The following is a 20,416-nucleotide window of genomic DNA, read 5'->3' as shown; positions in this document are numbered from 1 at the left end:
CCCATGGGATGACAGGGGTGGGGGAATGATGGGATGGGATTGATGGGATGAGATTCCTGAGTCCTTTTCTTTTTGCAGACATTCCAATGCACCTCGAGGCAGCCATGGGAAGACGCTTGTTTCCCATAAAGGTCTGGGATTTGTCTCCTTCTGCCCTGCCCCCAGAGGTTCTGCTGTAAAACAGTAATGGACGTTCGTTCCTTCTCCCTTCGTGAGCAGTGCTGAGATATAACGGAGCACACAACGGAGCCGTGCTTTGCTGCCAGTACTACAGACACCTGCCTCACTGGAAAACTAGTAAGGAGTGAGAAGCAGACAGCTTGCACTTTACATGGAGTCCCACTTCCTGCAAAAGCAGAAGCAGCTTGACCAGCAAGAGTTAATGCTTTTGGGATGGGTGTTCACACCAGTTCTGCACTGTCTCTTGTACACTTTTCTGCACAAGGTGGCTTTGGCGTGTCAGGAGTAGCTCACCCTCATATAGCTCCCCAAAATCACTGTCTGCCTCCTTACATATGACCGGTCCTCTATCTCCCTTTTTTCTTTCATCTTTTTAAAATCTCCCGTTCCTGAGTAATAGGCTAACTGCATGTCAGTTGTCCTGAATGATTTTTCCCTCTGTTGATTCAAAGATTTTCCATATCTTTTGTGGATTTCTGGGTGTCTGATAAGCTTGGGTGCTGGTGGCTGCTCTGCACTGGGTGCAAATATGAGCAATAGTCCCAACATGTTTCAGTAGCATCAGGCGTGCAGGCACTAGCTGTGCCATGCCCGGCCTGCAGGTTTGACCCTTCCTGGGGGAAATCCTACATAGAAGCAAGGTTTCCCCTCCCTGGCTGAAGCTTTGGATGTGTAGGGATAATAATAATTGGACTTCAAGGTGGTGGTTGTTGCCTGGCTCTTGGGCTTCTCTGTCCCTTGATGCAATGGCAACCCAAGCACACTTGTCAATGGTGCAAAGATTTGCAAGATCAAGACCACCAGAAGGCATTTGCTGTACGTGACGCTTTGGCTTTCCCTTAGAAGCAGCAGTCAGACCCGACATGTAATCACAGGAAACAGATATATCAGCTACACTCACGGTCACACCGTAATGCCGTTGTTCCCTGGCTGTTTGCAAAGTTTCTGAACTCCTCCCAGAACAAAGCCAAAAGGCACTCAGTCTTCGGGAGAAAAGAAAGTGCAAAAAGAAAAGTTCAACTGCTGAAGATAAAAGAGCAGCATCACAGAAAAGAAAAAAAAAAGCATTAGCGGGGATTCATTTCACCATTTACCGAGTCTGAGTGTAAAACAAACTCTAGCCAAACTTACAAATACTTATGTCAAAAAATCGCATATTGTCCCTCTAACCCTCAGCTCTCTGTAACTCTGTGTTTTTCATTGGGTCAGAATAAATATACAGCTGCTGCTTTACAAGATTGTCTTCCCCTTTTTTTAAAAGAAAATAAAAGTTATGCTTCCTTCTTTTATTGCACTTGACCTCTTCTCTGAAAGCAGAAAGCAAGAATATTGCTCAACTGAGCCTTTGGCTGTGACCCTCAAATTGTTTGTTATGGCTGCACAGGAAAGCAAAGTCCTACATATGACCTTGAGGGTGATTTTATAAAAATCAATCAACTACTGTTATGATGGCCTCCCCACCAAGGAAAATAAATACAATTAAACCCATAATCACTTCTGTACAGTAATGTGCAAATTCAATGGGTCTCTTTAGGTGGAGTGAGGGAGAGGGGGGAGAAATATGTTGAGGCTATTTGATACTTTGTGAGAACATCAGAAGCACCATTCTTCTCAATTAACCCAGCAATTAGCCTCCACCTCTCTGTCCGGAAAAGAAATCTTTCTTTATCTGTCTTTAAAAAAAAAAAAAAAAAGGAGGAAAAGAAAGAGAGAAAAACTAAACTGGAGGCAACTCCATCTGTCCCACAGGAGGGGAGAAACAGCCAGACCAAATAATGGGGGAAAAAAAGGGAATATTAAGGAAAATAAACCTGATAATAAGGTGGGGGTTGTAATCTGCTGTGTGAATAACTACAGCACGAGCATGCCATTTGCAGAATTGGTTTTATGAAAAGAGATTTATCTTCTGAAGTCCTTGGGAAATGGTGGAGGGTGTACTCAAAAGGAAAGGAATTGGAACGATAATAACTTTTTCAGGTGTCCTGGACTGGCTCATGCAGTGCCACAGCCCAAGTATCCAGAACATTTACTGTGGAAAGAGGCTGCATTATGCACTTCTGAAAAAAAGAACAAATGACGATGGAGTAGAGGATTGTGAAGATTGTTGGGGGAAGTTCCTCCTTGCCTCTGTCATGAAGATTCACACTTTCAAACATAGTGGCTTATATCCCTTCTCAAAAACATCATTTTTTAAAAAAAATCCTTTGAATATAGATGTTCTCATAATGCATAAAAGAGCTGTTGATATTTCTCATTTAGGTTGTGATTTAGAGCGCTCTAGAGATTTCCCGAACTCAGAGGGAAGCAAAGGCTTCATTCCAAAGTGAACCTGTTGCATGGAGGGCTTTTCTATTATCATCTTTTGAGGCCACACTTTGCCTTCACTGTCAATATAAGACCATTCTGAGAAATACCGTATTTTGTTTCCAATGAACATCTCATTAGCATTAGAACTAGGATAAAAGTGACTATCACCAGATTTAATTCTACTTCTTTATGTAAAGCTGAATGAAGCATTAAAGCAAGCAAACTCTAAGAAAAAACCATAATCTTACTTTTTTTAAATCAATAATAAAAATTGTTAGGAGAGTACCAACAGGATTGTCTTACATATCACTACTGTGTCGCACCCCTTCAACTAACAGAAAACCTCCTTTCCACGGAAAAGGGTTTGCTGATTGAAAGGGCATCTCCTCAGCTGGACTACTCTCTCCCATCACTGTGCAGGGAAGATCTGCTCTGGTTGTGCTGCGGGCACGCCACAGCCGTGTATAACTAATATCCCCACAGCCTTCAGCTTGCTCTTACCAGTTCCTCTCACTTTGTGTTTCACATGACAAAGCCACAGAATCCCCCATGAGACAGGCTTAAGCTTAGAAGTTATATTCCTGGCAAGCATCCCTGAGTGGCAAACAGCAGGAGGCAACTGCCGGAGCTGGAATATCTTTGCTGAAACAACTGATCCTGCACAACAAGGCTGCAGTGTGCTGGCAGCCCGCTTATTGCTCATTCTCTGGCTCCAAGGGTGTGCCTGGTGGGGCCTCCACGGAGGGGGAAAAAAAAAAAACCCAAACAAAACAAAGATCCTCCTGTGTACGGGAAGAGAAATACAGAGTTTATGAGCCTTAAATAAGAACAATCGATTATTTCATGGACCTGTCTCCTGCACCCTGTTGACATGCTCACATGGCTTTCGGATGAGCCATAAAAGTTGATTGCAGGCTGGACCACTGCCGAGCAAAATGCAAAGGAGAAAAGAAGTTTGTTATATTGGCTCCATCCCAAAGGCTGCCTGAACCAAGAGTCCAAAACTCATTCTCCACCTCCCTGCGTATGTTCCTCCATGTTCATAATATATAGGTACATATCCCAAACCAGCTGTGAATTCAAATTCCCGTGTATTTCCACCAGGACGTCACTAACATGCTAAAAAGTTAAGCTTGTATTCCAGCATTTTGTTGGATGGAGGCCTTAATTTGTCCCTGGGCGAGGAACCAGCAGCTGCTTGGGTACTCTCAGACAGAAACTGTCTCCCAAGCCCGACAAGCCTGTGTTTTCTGGCTTGCTGCGCTCACAGCCATCTGTTCTAGTGGCATGTGCTCCTGTGTAGGCTGGTTGGACTCTTCCCTTAGAGCACAGGAGCCAGGAGCTAACCTGGTGGGGAAGAGGTAGGGACACTCCTAGATGGCTTTGACATGATGTATCACAGCCCATCATCTAGGATCTAATGAAGGAAGCTTCCAGGTGAGCCTCGTGAAGGCATCAGAGTAAGCATCACACATAGAGGTGTGATGAAAAAATAGGTCCTTGGGCTATTATTTCAAGTCTACAGGTGATGGACACACGTTAAGTGCTTCACCCTCAGGAAGGGAGGAGGGCATTGGGGAAGGCACAGGAGCACTGTTTTGGGGAGCAGGATTACGTTTCTGCTCACCTAGAGCCTGCCTGGGTGACCACTAGACCAGAGTATTTCTATTTGCTATGGCCCTCCACACACAGTTTTCTCATTTCAAGTTGATTTCTGGCATTTGAAACTAAAAATATTACAGATCGGGTTTCTCTCCTAGTGTCTAGCACAGTGGGTTGGACCTTGGTCTTTGTGACAGCCTGTTCCTACAACAAAACTATCATAATGCACGGTCTGTCAAGCCATCAGAGGAAGAGGGGTGTCCTGGTTTCGGCAGGGATAGAGTTAATTTCCTTCCTAGTAGCTGGTACAGTGCTGTGGTTTGGATTTAGGGTGAGAACAATGTTGATAACGCACCGATGTTTCAGTTGTTGCTGAGCAGTGCTTACACTAGTCAAGGGCTTTTCAGCTTCCCGTGCTCTACCGACTGAGCAGGCTGGAGGTGCACAAGAAGCTGGGAGGGGGCACAGCCAGGACAGCTGACCCCAACTGGCCAGAGGGACATTCCATACCATGTGACGTCATGCTCAGTACATAAACTGGGGAAAGCTGGCCGGGGGGGCCGCTGCTCAGGGACTGGCTGGGCATTGGTCGGCGGGTGGTGAGCAATGGCACTGTGCATCACTTGCTTTGTATATTATTATTATTATTATTATTATTATTATTATTATTATTATTATTATAATATTTTATTTTATTTCAATTATTAAACTGTTTTTATCTCAACCCACGAGGTTTCTCTCTTCTACTCTTCCAATTCTCTCCCCCATCCCACTGCAGGGGGGGAGTGAGCGAGCGGCTGGGTGGTGCTCAGTTGCTGTCTGAGGTTAAACCACGACAAGGGGATACTTCAAAACTTAAGAAACCTAAGTGCAGTCCTGTTATACAGTACAGTAGTTCTGGGCTCATGATACAGACTTATGCCTTTGAAGGTATTTACCTGCATTTAAAAACCTTAAGAAGGCCTAGACCTCAGTTCCCAGCCTGCACAGGTCGCAACGGCTGTATTTCTGTACCACATAAAAGTGTGTGAGGACAAATCTACTAATGGTACGAAGCTGCTACAGTAATGAGGGCCTGATTAGTGTCCAGGACAGGTGGAGGCAGACTCAGCAGATCTTTCCCTCCCATGGTTAGAAGCAGCACCTTCTTCCCCAAAAGGGGCATGTCTTCTCCTCCTTCCATGCCAGCGAGCGGAGGAAGTGGATGGTGCTGCCTCGGGTTTCAGCCCGATCTCTGTGGGAGCTGTGTGCAGTTCCTCGGCTGGGATTAGCTTCCACTGATCTGCTCATCCTGCGATGCCCCAGAGGACTCTCAAGAGCTGCCAAAGTTGCAGAAAATCAATTCCATTGGCAAGCAAGAGCCCTGGGAGTCTAATGCGTGTGCTGTAAGCCCATCCTAAATAGGATGAGAAAGAGAAAACTGCAGCCCATACCCAAACATGAACCAGGGTTTACAGGTGGGGGAAGAACTGAAAAAAACATCAAATTGCTACAGATTCGGGGCCTTAAACCCCTTCCTCCAGGAATGTCCAGCTCTGCGAGCTGCACTCTACTGAATAACACTGAATTCCTGCAAAAAAAACCATACTAACAAATTAAAGAACTGATGCCTTTTGTTTTTTTCCATGAAAACAGCCGGGACTTTAAGGCTCTGAGACTGTAATTATTGCAGACTTGGTACACCTCACAGTAACAACATAGGAAAATACCACACAGCGACAGGGAGAAATAGGGCTGACTTTTCTTCCTTTTAAATCTCAATTAAAAAATACATTGGAAGAAATTTCCCATTAGCTGGTACTATTTGTAGATCCCATGTTCTTTCTTTAATTAAAAAACATGCTTATTGCAAAACTGCCAGAATCACTTTTACGGTATTTTAATTGTAATGTCTCTGCCTGATTAAAAAAAGAAAATATGAACTAGAAACTGCCTGCAAAAAGTATCACAATGCACATCCCAAATGGGTTGAGCAAAATGGCATAGAAAACACTGCAACACAAGCAGTTTCCGACCGCGCCTACTGACAAGGGATTTTAAACTGGGTTTAAGGACTGGTTGATGCCATAGACAGGAAAACAGAGGGAAAAGCTTTTTCCTTCTTTCAGCGAATTCAAACCCAGTCTTTATCAGCAGTGACTGAAGCACTAGTTATTTGACAACTACTTATGCAGGTGTATCAGCTAATATTTTATGTTCTTTGTTAACAGCATCAAAGCCTAGGAAAAAGTCAAGCAAAATCAATATTTGGATTTCTCTCCTCCCCAGATCTACTCATAGGATCCATTCTAGCCACAGCCTGATCTGAGCATGGATTACAAGAGATGCAAAATACTGATGGATAAGCATTGCTTTTTGGACAGGGGTTCAAACTCAGGTAATAACTAACAATATCATGAATATCTTTGGGGCTTGTCAGTTCTCTTTTTTTTTTTTTTTTTTTTCCCCTGGGATCTCAGAGTTTTGGGGGAAAAAAAAAAAAAAGCCCATATTAGCTGTGGTATTTTGGAAACTGGGTGCACAGTTTTTAGAGGCAGATGAAGTGGGTCAGACCTTTTCAAAACCTCAGCCTGGAGTCTGACCATGGAAGAGGGAACTGGCATGCTGGTTTCAGCAGGACTGCCAAGACACAGCAATGCCTACAAGTGAGAGGAAGAGCTGTAACAAGTAGTATTGAGGCTTTTCTAGAGTAGGGGCCAAAGCAATCTTCTCCTTTATGCCTGCAAGGATGGCCATCGCAAAGTTGCCATTGCAAAGGCAACAGAGGATCTTTAACCCCACCAGGGTATACTGGCAGCATGACCCCAAAATTCATCCCCAAGGTACTCTGGAAATACCAGACAGCTTTTTTTGGTCTCCAGACCTCCCTAGAGCACTATAAATTCAGACAAAGGCAATAGCACGTCTGAGGTATCAACCCATCAAACACAAAGAAGTTACTCCAGTGTAAGCTCTGCGCAAAGGAAATTTCCATCTGTCCTGGGTTATCATAAATATTTCCATACTTGTGATGCCGGGATTACAAAAATAACTGCAATCTGCTGAATTTACAGAGTTATCTACAATCTGTCTATCTTGTATCTCTTCCCCAATCAGTATCGTCTGAGCAGTTTCACAGTCTGGCTATTAAACTTTCCACTGCCAATAACCACGTGTTCATGCTCTGCTCGTTGAGGGGGAAGTAGAAACTGCTGAGCCCTCATGGCAGTGAGCAGGACCCAGCTGCCTAATCCTATTTCTCTATTGCTTTGGTCTCCAGATCTTCTGTTCAGACAGTCTGGTCACTACCAGAACCACTATACGTATTTGGCTATATACAGCCAAAGCAGGGTCACTGTAAGGCTGCACACGTAGCTGACATCGTTGTTATAATACTCTTTAAATAATTTCTACAATGTTGAAATCACCATAATGAGAGACCACAGGGGCGGTACTCAAAATCCTCATGGTGTCCTAAAAAAGGGAATATCAAAAAATGGGCCTGTAAACATGTGCTGCGTTTGCTGAATACAGCACCAGAAAATTGGTAGTACAGCATCTTCACACAGGCGTGGACTCAGTAGCATTACAGCTTTTTTTCATCTACAAAGTCTGTTAAATTTTAAGCTTGTGAGTGCACAGACAGCCTGATGCTGCGTCATGAAAACCAAAGGGAGCAGAACTACAATTTAATCCCATTCTCCAGCTCCAACTAAGAAAAACTCTCCAGCTAGAATAGGAATGCGATGCTTCAATCGAACCACACATCTACACCCACCTACAGGTTAGGGGTTTATTGTCATGCTTATCTTGCAGTTGGGTAAGCTTGGCAATTATTTGACATGCTCACAGACTCAGTAGTTGCTGCTCGAAGGGGATCACCTAACTGTGATTCATCTTAAGATGGGTATCTATAATATTTAAGATGAACAAGTCTTTGGTAGCATGTGTTTCTCTCTATCAATACAGGAGCCTAAACAGCTCCCCTGCTCTGGACAGCTTAAAGAAGCGTAAGGTTAGGAAAGATGAATACACCCAGTTTCAGATCAGAGTAGATCTCGGCATGTCTTGACTCCAAATCTAACCAAAGCTCAACAGCTAGCAGCACCTGTGTAAGTGGGGATGGATGCAACAAGGAAACTTCAGCAAAGATGAAGCTCAGATAAACCATTACCTTGTAGGTTTCTGCTTCTAAAACGTGTGGTCCCTATGTTTGACATATAGCAATGCAGAAAGTAACACCATCTAGAATATTTTAATGCTGCTTTCCTAACTGAATCTACATTATAAACCAAGCTTCTTGGAAAACAGGATAAAGGGGAGAAATGATTTGAATGTCAGATGAGCTGAAGCCATGAAGATATTGCTCCAGACTTCATTAAATTCAATCAGACTTCCTTTTGCTTCATGAGTGCTGACTCATAGATCAAACGTGTCTTGGAGTATGCCCAAACTTCAAAGGGTTTCTGCTGCAATATTGTGCCCCACTTCTTCACAAAGTCAGAGACTGAGCCCCAAAATCCTCATCCAGATTTGCAGCCAAAGTCGCAGAAATCTGGGGCTCTGACCTATCTCCTCTACTGTATGTCATAATCACACCGGGGTTAAGAAGAATCTTGCATCACCCAGATTTAGGATTTTCACTGGGGAAGAAAGGGATGAAAATTGTACTAAAACATTTCACTTTTTTTAATCTCAAATGCTTACTTCTTTTTTTTTTTTTTTTTTAAACAGGAATGATGCCTGGTGTAGCAATTCTTGAAAATCTCTGAACCTAGACTGAGCAAGTTCAAACTTTTTTGGAAATAATAGGGATAAACTTGAATTTTTTTTTTTCTCTATAGAATGATCATTCAAAGTTAGATTAAAATATAATTGTCAAATGCATGGTTTTTATCATCATCTCAGTGAAAAACTAGTACCTTTAACATCCTTTTAATATAAAATCATTTTTACCAGCAAAGAATATCCAGCTCCTTAAACACATAAAAACTCCTCTTTCCATTTTTTGAGCTCCATTTCAGCAGAGGCTTACACATAGGCTTAACTTTGAGCAAGCAATTTCACCAGAACAACTCATTCACTTAATACCAAGCATGTGCACAACAGTTTTCACAACCAGGGCCTAATTTCCAGGGAGAAATATTTCTGGCACTGAATTACAAGAAATTTTAATTCTTACTTTGACACCCACAGAGATGTACCTCCTGACACTTATGCTGAGTCTACCCCCGGGTACGTGAACCCTACAAACCCAGTGTTTCCCCCCATAATTGTGCTCGGTTATTTACTCTCTACCAGCCGTGCTCTAGGATCTTGGATTATTTATTACATTTGGTAGCTGTGGCCTGTAATTCTGTAACATCATTAATTTTGTAAAGGCTTTTGCAACACGCTTGCCTCAAAGATGCCAAACAAAACAGAGTTGATTATTGTTATCAGCACTGCCATTATCACTGAACGCCACTCAGGATAGCAGTGCTTTCAGTAGCTGGGGGAAAGAAAATGAAAAAAAAAAAGCCTTCCTACTCATATTGTCATTATGCCTCAAACAGCATAAACAATGCCTTCTGCATACATAATAATTAAACACTTCCCCCATCCCCTGTCACGATCCTGTTGTATCTACCGAGAGCAGGCTCAGCCTGCCTGACCAGGTGTCTCCTTTGATGCAGGAGGTGGGCAAGAGAAGGGGAGATCGTGGCCGCGAAAAACTCCAGCCCCGGAGGAACAAGAGCACTGAACCCCCGCTTCTGCAGACCTTTGAGATGCAGCAGGTTGAGGTTGGTGGTGGTGGTCCCCAGCAGCAGGGTCCGGCCTTCTTCTATCGTGACGTTATCGCCATCTCGCGGCTGGTGACCAGCAGGCCAGCTGGAGTCCTCATCCCACCGGCCACAAAACTGGAGGGCAAGCTGGAAAGAAAAAGACCCAGAGAGGTTCAAAACTCACCCCTTCCCACCCTTCGGGAAGCCAGCTTGCTGAGCGCACGGCAGAGGAGATGCCAACGCCATGCCGGCTACTTTCCCAGGGGGACCCCGCATAGAGCAAAGGAATGGAAGAACATTGGGGTTGGAGAGGTTCTTGGCCTTCAGAAATTTGGGGGTCGCCCTTTGTCTCGTTCTGCTCTGGGTAACAAGGGGTTTGCTGTAGGGCTGGCTGTGGAAAGTTCGCAGGTTTCCTGGTGTGTGTCTCTCTCTGCCTCCCGAAAAGCAGAACTGCACGTTAATTCCTGGCAATGTCATAAAAATAGCCTGAAGAGTTTACAATTAAAACATCCAGCTAGATGGGCAATAGTTTGCTTTACAGGATTTTTCAAAGGCTCTCCTGCCACTCATCCACATTTAGAGAGACATTCCTCCTTTCAAATACCTTTTTAGCCCTCTCAGTTTATCCAGTATTGTTATCGCCTCTCCTTTCATGGCTCGCACATCAGTTCCAAATAAAGCACTGATTAACTTGAAAACAGCAAATAGACTGGCTCGTGATGAGCAATGGCAAAATGATGTCTGCCTGTTTCAAGTCATGGTTCCTCCTTACCTCTGAACTTTAAGCATGCACTTTGCAGTGAAGATTTGACCGATTTCTTGAGGAATGTGTGCATATTTTTGCACGGGCATGTGTGCACAAGTGTGGACATAGGCATTCGTAACATATTCTTTGGACTCACACATGAACTAGCAAATACAACCTCAACTCATCTGAGGAGGGTGGGGGGGGAACCAGACATGGAAATATTTGTGGTCCTCACTGGGTTGTGCTAATCCGAAACAGCAATGGAAAGAATAAACGCAATACAAAACCAAAATATAGTTAGTCCATTTTCAGTCAGAGCACATCATGGCCATTAAAGCTTTTGCTCCGGAGCTGCGGTTTAGGTGAATCAATATTGGTGGTGTTATCATAGTTATTCTTTTGGCTGTGCTATTGCCAATTTTATCTTTATGCGCCTGATGTTTTATACAGCATTTCTCATAACACCTAGAGCGGTCAGATAACTATTATATGGTGACTACTGTCCTAATTATTTGCACCAGCGAATGGGTGTTGGTTTCCAGGCTAAATGATACAACTGGTTTATGTCCATCCTGTCTGTGTGGTATGGATGCTGGTATTTTCTATCCCCTATCCCATTCTACAATTTCCATACGAAGGGAATTACTTGGTTCAATTTAGAGTGAAGCCTGGGACTGAATTAACACACACGCAATGAAAACATCTGGGGAACTCAGTCCCCGGCGTCAGGGGGAGTGAACCACTTCATCATTACAGCAGTGCAGATGAGCCTTCGCATCTGTACGCAACTCTTACAGAGAATACAATTTCTCCATGGTTGCTAAGTGTAATAGGACAAGTTTCATCTTCATTACTTGCAAACATATATTTATATATTTCAGATTTAGGACAAAATTCCAGCTGAAAAGATAGATATCTTTATCCACTGTCTTTCCAGAGAGGCTGTGAATTACTCTTCACTGATAGTGCTTTGAACCAGATTATACACGACGTACAGGGGTATACAATAGATCCACTGAAAAAGGAGGTAATTACAATTGTTTTTATCTCAGAGCAGGGGACAGAGGAGGGTACAGTTCATGGAAAGGCACACATTTCCCAGATACACTGCTTATCAAGCCAACTGTAGCACAAAATTGCCAATTCCATAAATTCCTGTCTGGCACAGCCTCAACCAATGCTGCTAGCAAAACACTGCGTGATACAGTTGTGAAACGGTGAGATCCATCAGAACATTTTGCTGAGAAGGTTTGTTAAATGGCTTGAAGTCACTCTGACATCACTCTAACCCTCCGAAGTCACTTCAAAGCCTCCAATTAACTCTAATGGGAAGGCAAGGGCATAAAGAATATACCAGGTTGCTCTTCTTGCAAGCGCCAAAACCAGTAAACTGTTGGCAGAAGTCTTACAAGAGTTAAGAAAAATAAACTCCTCTTCTGAATTTGACTTTTTTTTTTTTTTAAAGATGGTGCCCCTTTCTAACTAGAAAACACCCTAGTTCTTCATTTAAGTTTCTCTTTATAGAACATTGGTGTTTAAGTTATTCTTGCTAGGTTTCTGCTGTCACCTCTTAGAGGACTCCATACCCATTCAGTTCTACCAATACCCTCTGGCATAAAAGCTAGTAGTTCATACATGCCAGGGATCTCAAGGCACAAGAAATGGTTGAAACCATCTGGGAAACTAAGAACTATCAACCATCTTAAGAACGTAACTCAGAAAAGTTATAAATATTCTGAAACCAAGTGTTGTGTTATTTAGATGATACATGTGTCCACAGTAAGAGGCAGTCCCTACACCATCAACCTAGACAAAGACAGACAGATTTTATTGCTCAAAAGAAGGTTTACTACCCAAGAATGATTACACAGAGGCAGAAAATAATTTGGCCAACATCATAAAAATTTCTGTCGTTTCACTCAGTCTGTAACTAAAGGTTTCCAGTGAGAAACTAAGCCTGGCTTAGTCTGCTGCCATGTGCACCACCTGCACATGCACCTTTCAAGTGATTTCTGATTTTTTTTCTTTTTTTCTTTTTTCTTTTTTTTTTTTTTTTAATAAAAGCAAACAGATGAACATCAACTAATAACACAGGACCAAGAGATATATATAATCACTTGTACCATCCTTGCATTATCATGGAGAGAATAGATCTAAATACTCTGTCTGAAGAGAGAAAAGGGGTTTTGCTCAAGGAAAGTACTTTAAATTACCACAGCGCAGAAGAATGTAATAGGGGGGTTAGAGGGAAAGCAGCTCTGTGATAATTGAGGAAAGACATTCAACTGATGGAGGGAAATGAGATAGTAGAAGATTTTATTTGGTGACTGTTGCAGTCCTACACCCTTCCCTAAGGTGAAAGAGCATGTCCATAAGATATTTGAAAGAAGAAGTTGTGGTCTAGTGCAAGGCTAGTGAAATGGCCAACTGCCCTGAATTGCAAGTACAATTTGCCTGGACCTTGTGAATCCCATATGGTTACCCTCCCTGTTTTCTGGGAGGAAAGCACAGTACACTCTCCAACTGTAATGGACTCGTGAAGTCCTCTGCCGAACGGTGGTGATGTCCAGTTCCTATTAAGCAGTCCACAGTAAAATAACACAGACTAATACACACATAAACTAATTGCACATCCCTTGTCAAGCAGGGTGGGTGACAGACTCACAGCTCTAGAAATCCACGCTCTCATCTGGCCCTGCTAATTTCCCTCCATGTGTTCTTGGGGAACCTCCTTGGTTATCATGACTGTCTTGTCTAGCTGCCCTTTCATCAATATGGGACAGGCTGTAGCCCACACTGACCCTACAGACACCAAACACCACCATCTCTGCATGCCAACAGTGGCACGGAGGACTTTGCTGCCCTGCAGGCTGAGCATGTTCTCACAACCGCTGGGACGAACTCTATCACTTGAGACTGCAAAGAAAAAACAGTGAGACAGCCATCTTATCTCTTGAAGGGTCATATGGCCGTGTCCTAAACATCTTCATCATGCAGAGACTCCATCTCCTTTCCCTCTGTCTGCAGCTAAGCAGGATAAGAACACCCCCCTCATTGTTTTTTCATAGAAGCAGAACTCTTTCCTTTTCCTTTTTTTCCCTTGCTTGGCACCCAGCATTTGACCTATGGTGTTTAATTTAAACACTTCTCAGTAAGACTGAAGAGCAGCAGCAGCTGCAAGCGCCAGGGTCATGGCTGAGCGCCCATCCCGTGCATGCTTGTTGAATGAACCAGGAGGAACCCGCAGAGCCGGGGAAATCTGCTCATCGGCGGCTGGCGGTAGGCATTTTCCTCCTGTGCTTTTTCCAGCTTCAGCACGGGGCACAACAAATGGCAGGGAGCTTGAAAGTCAGGATGGGAGAAAGAAGAGTTGGCATAAAACAAGCCCTGAATGATGAAGCTGGAGCTGGCTGGCTGCAGCTGCTGCAGCGAGGTGGCAGCTTCACACTGGCTCCAGCACATACCAGACAGTTGGAAAGATGATTTAGACGAAACAGGGTGTATAAGACCATAACGTCTCTGCATCTGTGTTGCTGTCAGTGCTCACACTTGAACATGGTCAACTTCAGCTAGGTTTTACAGAAGGAGTGACACCGCAAAGAGCTGCATTCCTGCAAGGTTCAGAAAAATCGGTAGCTAGATTGAGGCAAGAGACTCTTCTGGTGTTTTCTCCAAGGACACAAGTACAGCATGAACTGAACACTTAAAATTGACACCCAAACTTTTGCAGGATGTGCCCTCACATGAGGTATCCATAGGAAACCCACTCTGGCAATATTTCACTTTTTGAATCTAGTACAGCAGATGCCACTCTCTCAGTAGGGAACCAAGCCTGCAAAATATGGGCAGAAACCTCAGGAGGGTGGGAAATCACAAGCACTGGGAATCCCTAAGGAGCCAGTTGTTCTTGCTGGGGTACCAAAGAGCACGAGGACCCGGGAGGGGAGCTGACATGAAAATTCAATAAGCAGAGTCCTGCAATCTCTTCCCATCTCTGACACCCACTTGGTGGGTGTCATGCGCAAGTCATTTCAAGACCACACTTTATGTACCAAGACCATAGCTTGTGTATGACATGGGTTACTTTTGGGGTGTATCAACTCCCTCCCCATTAGAGCTCCAAAACCATGAATGAATTATGTAAAGATAAAATAATATTTTAATAGCAGACAATAAAAGATTCACAAGCTTCTTGTAATTCAGCACATTATCCCCTTCCTCCCTGCTGCACCTTCTTTTTCCATTTTCAGGCAGATTTCTTTCCATTTATATGTTTTTTAGCTGCTGCTGTTGTCAGCCAGCCTGGGGTTTCCTTTATGTGAGCCTTTGGGGACACAATCTCTCAGTACCAGTTTCTCAGCTTGTGCCTGTGACTACCAGGGCTCAGAAACAGCAGCAGCAACTGCAACAAATGAATAAATAACAGTGATATACTTGCATTCCCACACAGGCTGGCAAACAAGTCACGAAGGGAAGGGATTGTAAGTGACCACTCCTTCAATGTTTCATCTAAGTTTTTGTAAATAACAATCATTCTGCCAACACAACACATGTTTATCTGGTGATTTTTAACTCCCTCTTCCCCAAAATGTAAGATAGTCTTTGGGTTTAAAAGGGTTGAGAAACTCCTGTTTAGACACTGTCTAGATCATTTGATCTCACTTTGAGGTAACTTTACAATTTGTTTGGTTAGGTGGGGCTTTTTTAGAGTATAGTCCTGAAAAAAAGGACTGCAACAATCATTACAGACACAAAGACAAGAGCCCTCATCCTCTGATCAGAAAAAGACAGAAATTTTAAAACCAAACCAAGCACCTGCGGTGTAGTTAAACACAGACTCTGCTTGCTGCTGTGCTCAATGCTCTTTCATCTTCTGGGCTGTGGGTTTCAGCTGGGGGTTATCTGCGACATGGCCATGGAGAGAAATCTGAAGTCAGGAGGGTCTTCCCACCAACTCTACCACCGATGGCCAGCTTTATCCTTTCCCCCAGACACAACCACTAAGGTACGGAGCACAATACTGCTCCTGCACGACAGCAACCTGCTGGCACATGCAAGAAACTCTCCCGGTTTCTTCCTACGTTCTCCAGCAGGAAGAAGGTGCACCCCTCCTGGCGTGCATGGCCGCGAACAAGCAAAGCTTTCGAACGCTGCAGACACAGCAGAGATTGACACCCACAAGGTAGCCTTTTCCTTGGTGCTGACAGATTGCCATTTAACCAGCAAGTACGGAGAGCAAGTGTTCCTGTCCTCAGTCACCACGGAGAGACAAGGTTAACATTTTAAGTGATGGAGTACAGCATATATTTCCCCACGCTGTAGACCCAGGACTCCACGCCACATTTGAAAACACTTTAATTTCAGTGATGGATACAGGGAGCTCACTTTCCAGGCTGTGAACTCCTGACAGCTCCTCAGTTTAATACATCAGGAAAAGATTTACACCTCCACCCAACCCCCATCCACCTGAAGGAAAGAAAAACATATATTTGGAGGAGATAAAAGAGGAGGGGAGGTATTTTATTACACTAGATGTCTTTTACAAGAGAGGTATTTTCAGCCATCTGCTCTAATTATTCCTCCTGTATTGGCCACCATCTTCATGCAACAATAGAAATAATTATCTCCTCAAGGGCAAAAAAAGAAAAATATTTACAGAAACAAACAAAAGTTGATTATTTTTAGCTCCTAGGGAAAAAAGAAAGAACAAGCTACTTCTTAATGAAGGAGCAATTAGGAAGGTGGGTAGAACATCTATAATTAAAACAGACAAATTGGTGCAGGCTCCTCCCTCCTACACATGCTTGAAAACGATGCAAATGCATGTTATTTGCTACAGTCAGTGGAGTTAGCATGCAAAACGCTGCCCAGTGCCCAAAGAAGCTAAACCTGTCTGTTGCCATCATTCTCTGCCTCTTCTGCTTGTAGGGCCTCTAACCCTTTGCCAAATTAACTGAAAAATGCTCACCACAACAGCAAAGTCATAGAATTTCAATTGGCATGGATAGGTCTTCCTCTGTATAACCAGCATCCCGGAGACAAGCATGATAGGACACTCTTTCATCCTGCTGTTATTAGAACAGTCGCCTGCATGCACTTCATCACTCAGACTAAAAAAATGTCCTTTTTTTCTATATAAACCAAAACCAAAAGAGGACTTTTGCAATCATCTTTTTCATTCCCGGCAGCGTAGAAGGATTTTGCTAACAGAGAGAATGAAAGCTTATATACAGCTTCATGGGAAAGACAGAATAGGCTGGTCCCAAAGAGGATGGAAAACGCTTTACATTGTGCAAAAACAAGTATAAGCAGCAAGAAAAAACATTCTCTCTACCAACAGCACAGTGCAACACCTTATTTTGTAGACAAATATATGGATTTAGACTTCCACACAGAATTGAGTAGAATTTAGTTGGCTGTGCTATGAAATCAAAGAATGGCCAAACTGAAGCTGGCCAAGGCTAATAATGAATGCAGAAGCTCCCAAGCCTTCTCCAAGCAGTCTCAGGACGGAGGGTGCCATCTAATGCTCATTACAGGAGTGCGGCAAACACCGACTGACAGGGAAGAGCTGCAAACCAGCACACTGTGAACCATTCTCTACTCTAGGCAATTCCCCCACCCCCCACCCCCGGCTCCAAAAAGGCCAATTTTCACTATGGAAAAACAAACAAGGCAGAGATTAAAAGTTATCAGTTTTTGCAGGGTTTCTCTTGCCGAGGCAGCAATTTCAGAGAAGCTGCCTTCAAACATTGAAGTAGCCTGTATTGCATTTCTTGGGAAATCAGAGTGCCAAAGCAGTCTAGTGGATCTTATAATGTGATCAACAACCCCTTAAAGGACTTTCATTCACGTGCACTTCATCACAGTCCTCTAACTTTGCCATTGATTGAGGCATTTCCAAGGAGCTTTCTAAGTTGGATGTAAGGGAGTAGAAAGTAACGGAAGGAGAACCTCTGGAGAAGTTTGCAATGGACAATCTACTTCCATCCTCTTAGTAAAAGCACCACATTCACCTCTATCATTTCTATTTAATCTGGTTCCATTTGGGAAGTCCTTTGAAAGAAGAACGTGGCAAAAAAGGGAGCGTAGTTCAACTTCTCTAATTTCTCCCAGTCTTCCCTCAAAGAAAAGACAGCCTCTTGGCTCCTAGGACTTCATCAGCTTCAGACCTTGAGAAATTTCTCACCCAGTTCAATTCCATGTGATGATGATCCTGAAAATAACATGATCTGACCACTGAGATCCTTCTTCTCTGAGTGCCAGTGTTAAGACAGTCCCTGATGACAGTTTAGCAATGAGTAATAGGGTGGTAGTTTTTAGATGTTGGTACAAACTGCCTTGGCAAAACAGTAAAGAATTTTACTAACGATCCAGGGGCATGAAAGGAAGTTCCCCTCCAATTCATGTCATGACAGAGACCGCCTATGGTTAACTCAACCGAGCAGACACTGGTAACCAAACCGGGCAACAAAGGTAGATAGATAATGGGACCGTCTTCTTGCAGTTTCTGAAATAAATGATAAAAAAAATGGCAGGAGTGGTTGTGCTCGAGTCACAAATAACTAAGGAAGTAGCCTTACACACATTAAAAAACATAAGGAAAGAAAGATATCTAGAGAACTATACAATGGGAAAAAATGAATCATTTATGCCAAAAGACAACATCATCCCCAAGAAGACTGGAAGTACTGTAGCTATCAATAAACTAAGACTGGAAATTAGCAGAGTGCTTGTGACTATCCATGCATTGAGAGTCTGTAAGTGGTTTCCAGAGAGAGTAGGAGACCAAACTGGTTTTTCCCTGATGAACTGGCACGCTTGGCACGATTGCCAAGAACAGGCCTGGAACATAACCCAGCGAACCCTTTCCAAGGCCATATGATGTTATGTCTATTACTATCTGCATCGTCTGTTGCTATGTAACATCTCCTTACCCTTTACTCAGTCTATAAAATGTAGGTGGTATTATCCTATCTAAGAGATCCACACAGCAGTTCCTTCCTTAATGACTCCCATAAGAATTGTTACAACAAGGATCAGGGCTGGGCATGTGGCTGGACGTGAGGTCCACTATCCAATACCTTTATTTCCAATTGAGACTGCCTGTACCCTGAATTAAAAAGAAAGGATTACTTTTCTTTCTTTTTTTTTTTTTTTTAATTTTTTTTTTAATTTTAGCTGTCCTGCAGGAATCTTTCTGACTTCTGCTGAGTTGCACAAGCATAAGAAGGGAAGAATCTGGCTGGGCATGTTCTCTACGGGACTGATGAATGACCCTAGTCTCTCTCCAACTATTACAGGATAAATCTGTTTACACACAAAAAATTGACCTGGGCTGGTGAGGTGGGACTAGAACCAGGAAACTGGCACGTCCCAGAGGTAAAAATGCATTTGCAGCCAACAGCATTAGTAAGTCAAGACCATAAACAAGCCATGCTGTCATTAATTACTCAGACAGGGGCAGCCGCAAAAGCAGTGAGAAGACCCAAAAGCCAACTGTAAATAGTTCACCTAGCTGATTAGTTCAGAAAAAAAATGAGTGGGCAGTTTTGGAGGTCAGAGCCCATGGCACAAGTCAGTCTCAAGCCAATTTGCAGCTGGACAATGGCACGAGAAACAGCTTAATTCCTGTTAAAAAAAAAAAAAAAAAAAACCACAACCAAAACCAAACAAACAACTAAACCAGTGAAACCACTCAAAAAACAACCACCAAAAAATGACTTTTCTAGCAGGGGAGTAATCACTGCAGTTTCCAAGCACAGAAGGTAATGCTCTTTGCACCAGAGGTATTTAATTAAGGACATGGAGTATTAGTTAGATCTAATGGTGCTTTCACAGGGAGGGCACTGAAAAGACATTGCTGTTGTCGGGGGCTGCATGTCCCAGATACAACACGAGTCAGCTTCCTATACACAGGCAACAAAGCTCACCTGAATACAAGGTAAAATAGCGAGTAACGGGAGGATATGAACAGTATTAAGCCACTCCATAATTAAACAAACCATGAGACCCATGGGAAGGTCCAGGTCTATTTACCAGACTCATGCGAGTCCAAAAATGTTGTTCTTGGGTCTCTCGGGGTCTTTTGAGGGCTATGGTGGGAGGTCGATCCTAGAATCAGAAATCTCAACTTCAAATGTTAAGGAAAACACCCTGGAAGCACAGGAAATGTCTTGGAGCACATGAAGAGCCCTGCTTCACAAAATGCAATTTTTCTCTGCAGTAACTCATTGCTAATTCACCAGAATCTTCCTAATGTTCGTTTATGGCCTGATATTCAGAGGCAGTTTATTTCAGTGGAAGCTATCCCAGTGCAGTATTTTAATCTCAAGCCCAACTTGTATGAAAATCCTGTGCATGTAAACACATTGGGAAACTCAGTGCAATCTTCCAGTTTAGATACAGCACAACTGGTTTTCCCTTTCCAGAGCACAGTTAAAGGGCACACATAATTTACACATCTCTCTAAACCAGTGTTTTCTCAAAGGATGAAGGCTTCTGAAACAAATTAAAAATGGCAATTTAATGGTAATGAGAAAATTGCAACATCAAGTTCTTTACCCAAGCAGAATAACCAAGCCTGGTGACTGTGTTGGTCTTTGCAGTATGTGCTGTGCAAATATTGTCTCACAATTGAATGATCTTGACTTACTCTAACTAATCTGAAAGCAAATATTGTAAATACAAAGATTAGCTTAACAATTTTCCAACCACCTGCGGGAAAAGAAATCAAATTACATGCCTATGTGTCAGCAAGAAGGGTTTCTGAATGAGCGCTACAGTAAATGGGGTGGGAGGAATGAGGCTGGTCCACCCCAAGAATGTCAGTGGA

General features: G+C 43.2%; 1 protein-coding gene across 3 annotated transcripts in view; it reads right to left on the bottom strand.

Annotated features, from left to right (window-relative positions):
- The window catches only part of PKHD1 (PKHD1 ciliary IPT domain containing fibrocystin/polyductin), a 284,017-nt gene that overhangs the window by 177,685 nt on the left and 85,916 nt on the right, over positions 1–20,416 (bottom strand). For all 3 annotated transcript variants that reach the window (XM_076332602.1, XM_076332604.1, XM_076332603.1), the window contains exon 36: positions 9,830–9,980. In XM_076332602.1, coding sequence (XP_076188717.1) covers positions 9,830–9,980 — 151 coding nt within the window. The remainder of the gene's footprint in view (positions 1–9,829; positions 9,981–20,416) is intronic.

This window comes from Aptenodytes patagonicus, chromosome 3 (genome assembly GCF_965638725.1).
Source record: "Aptenodytes patagonicus chromosome 3, bAptPat1.pri.cur, whole genome shotgun sequence".
Lineage (NCBI taxonomy): Eukaryota > Metazoa > Chordata > Aves > Sphenisciformes > Spheniscidae > Aptenodytes > Aptenodytes patagonicus.
Note: the sequence above shows the minus strand (reverse complement) of the source record. Positions and strands in the feature narration are given on the sequence as shown.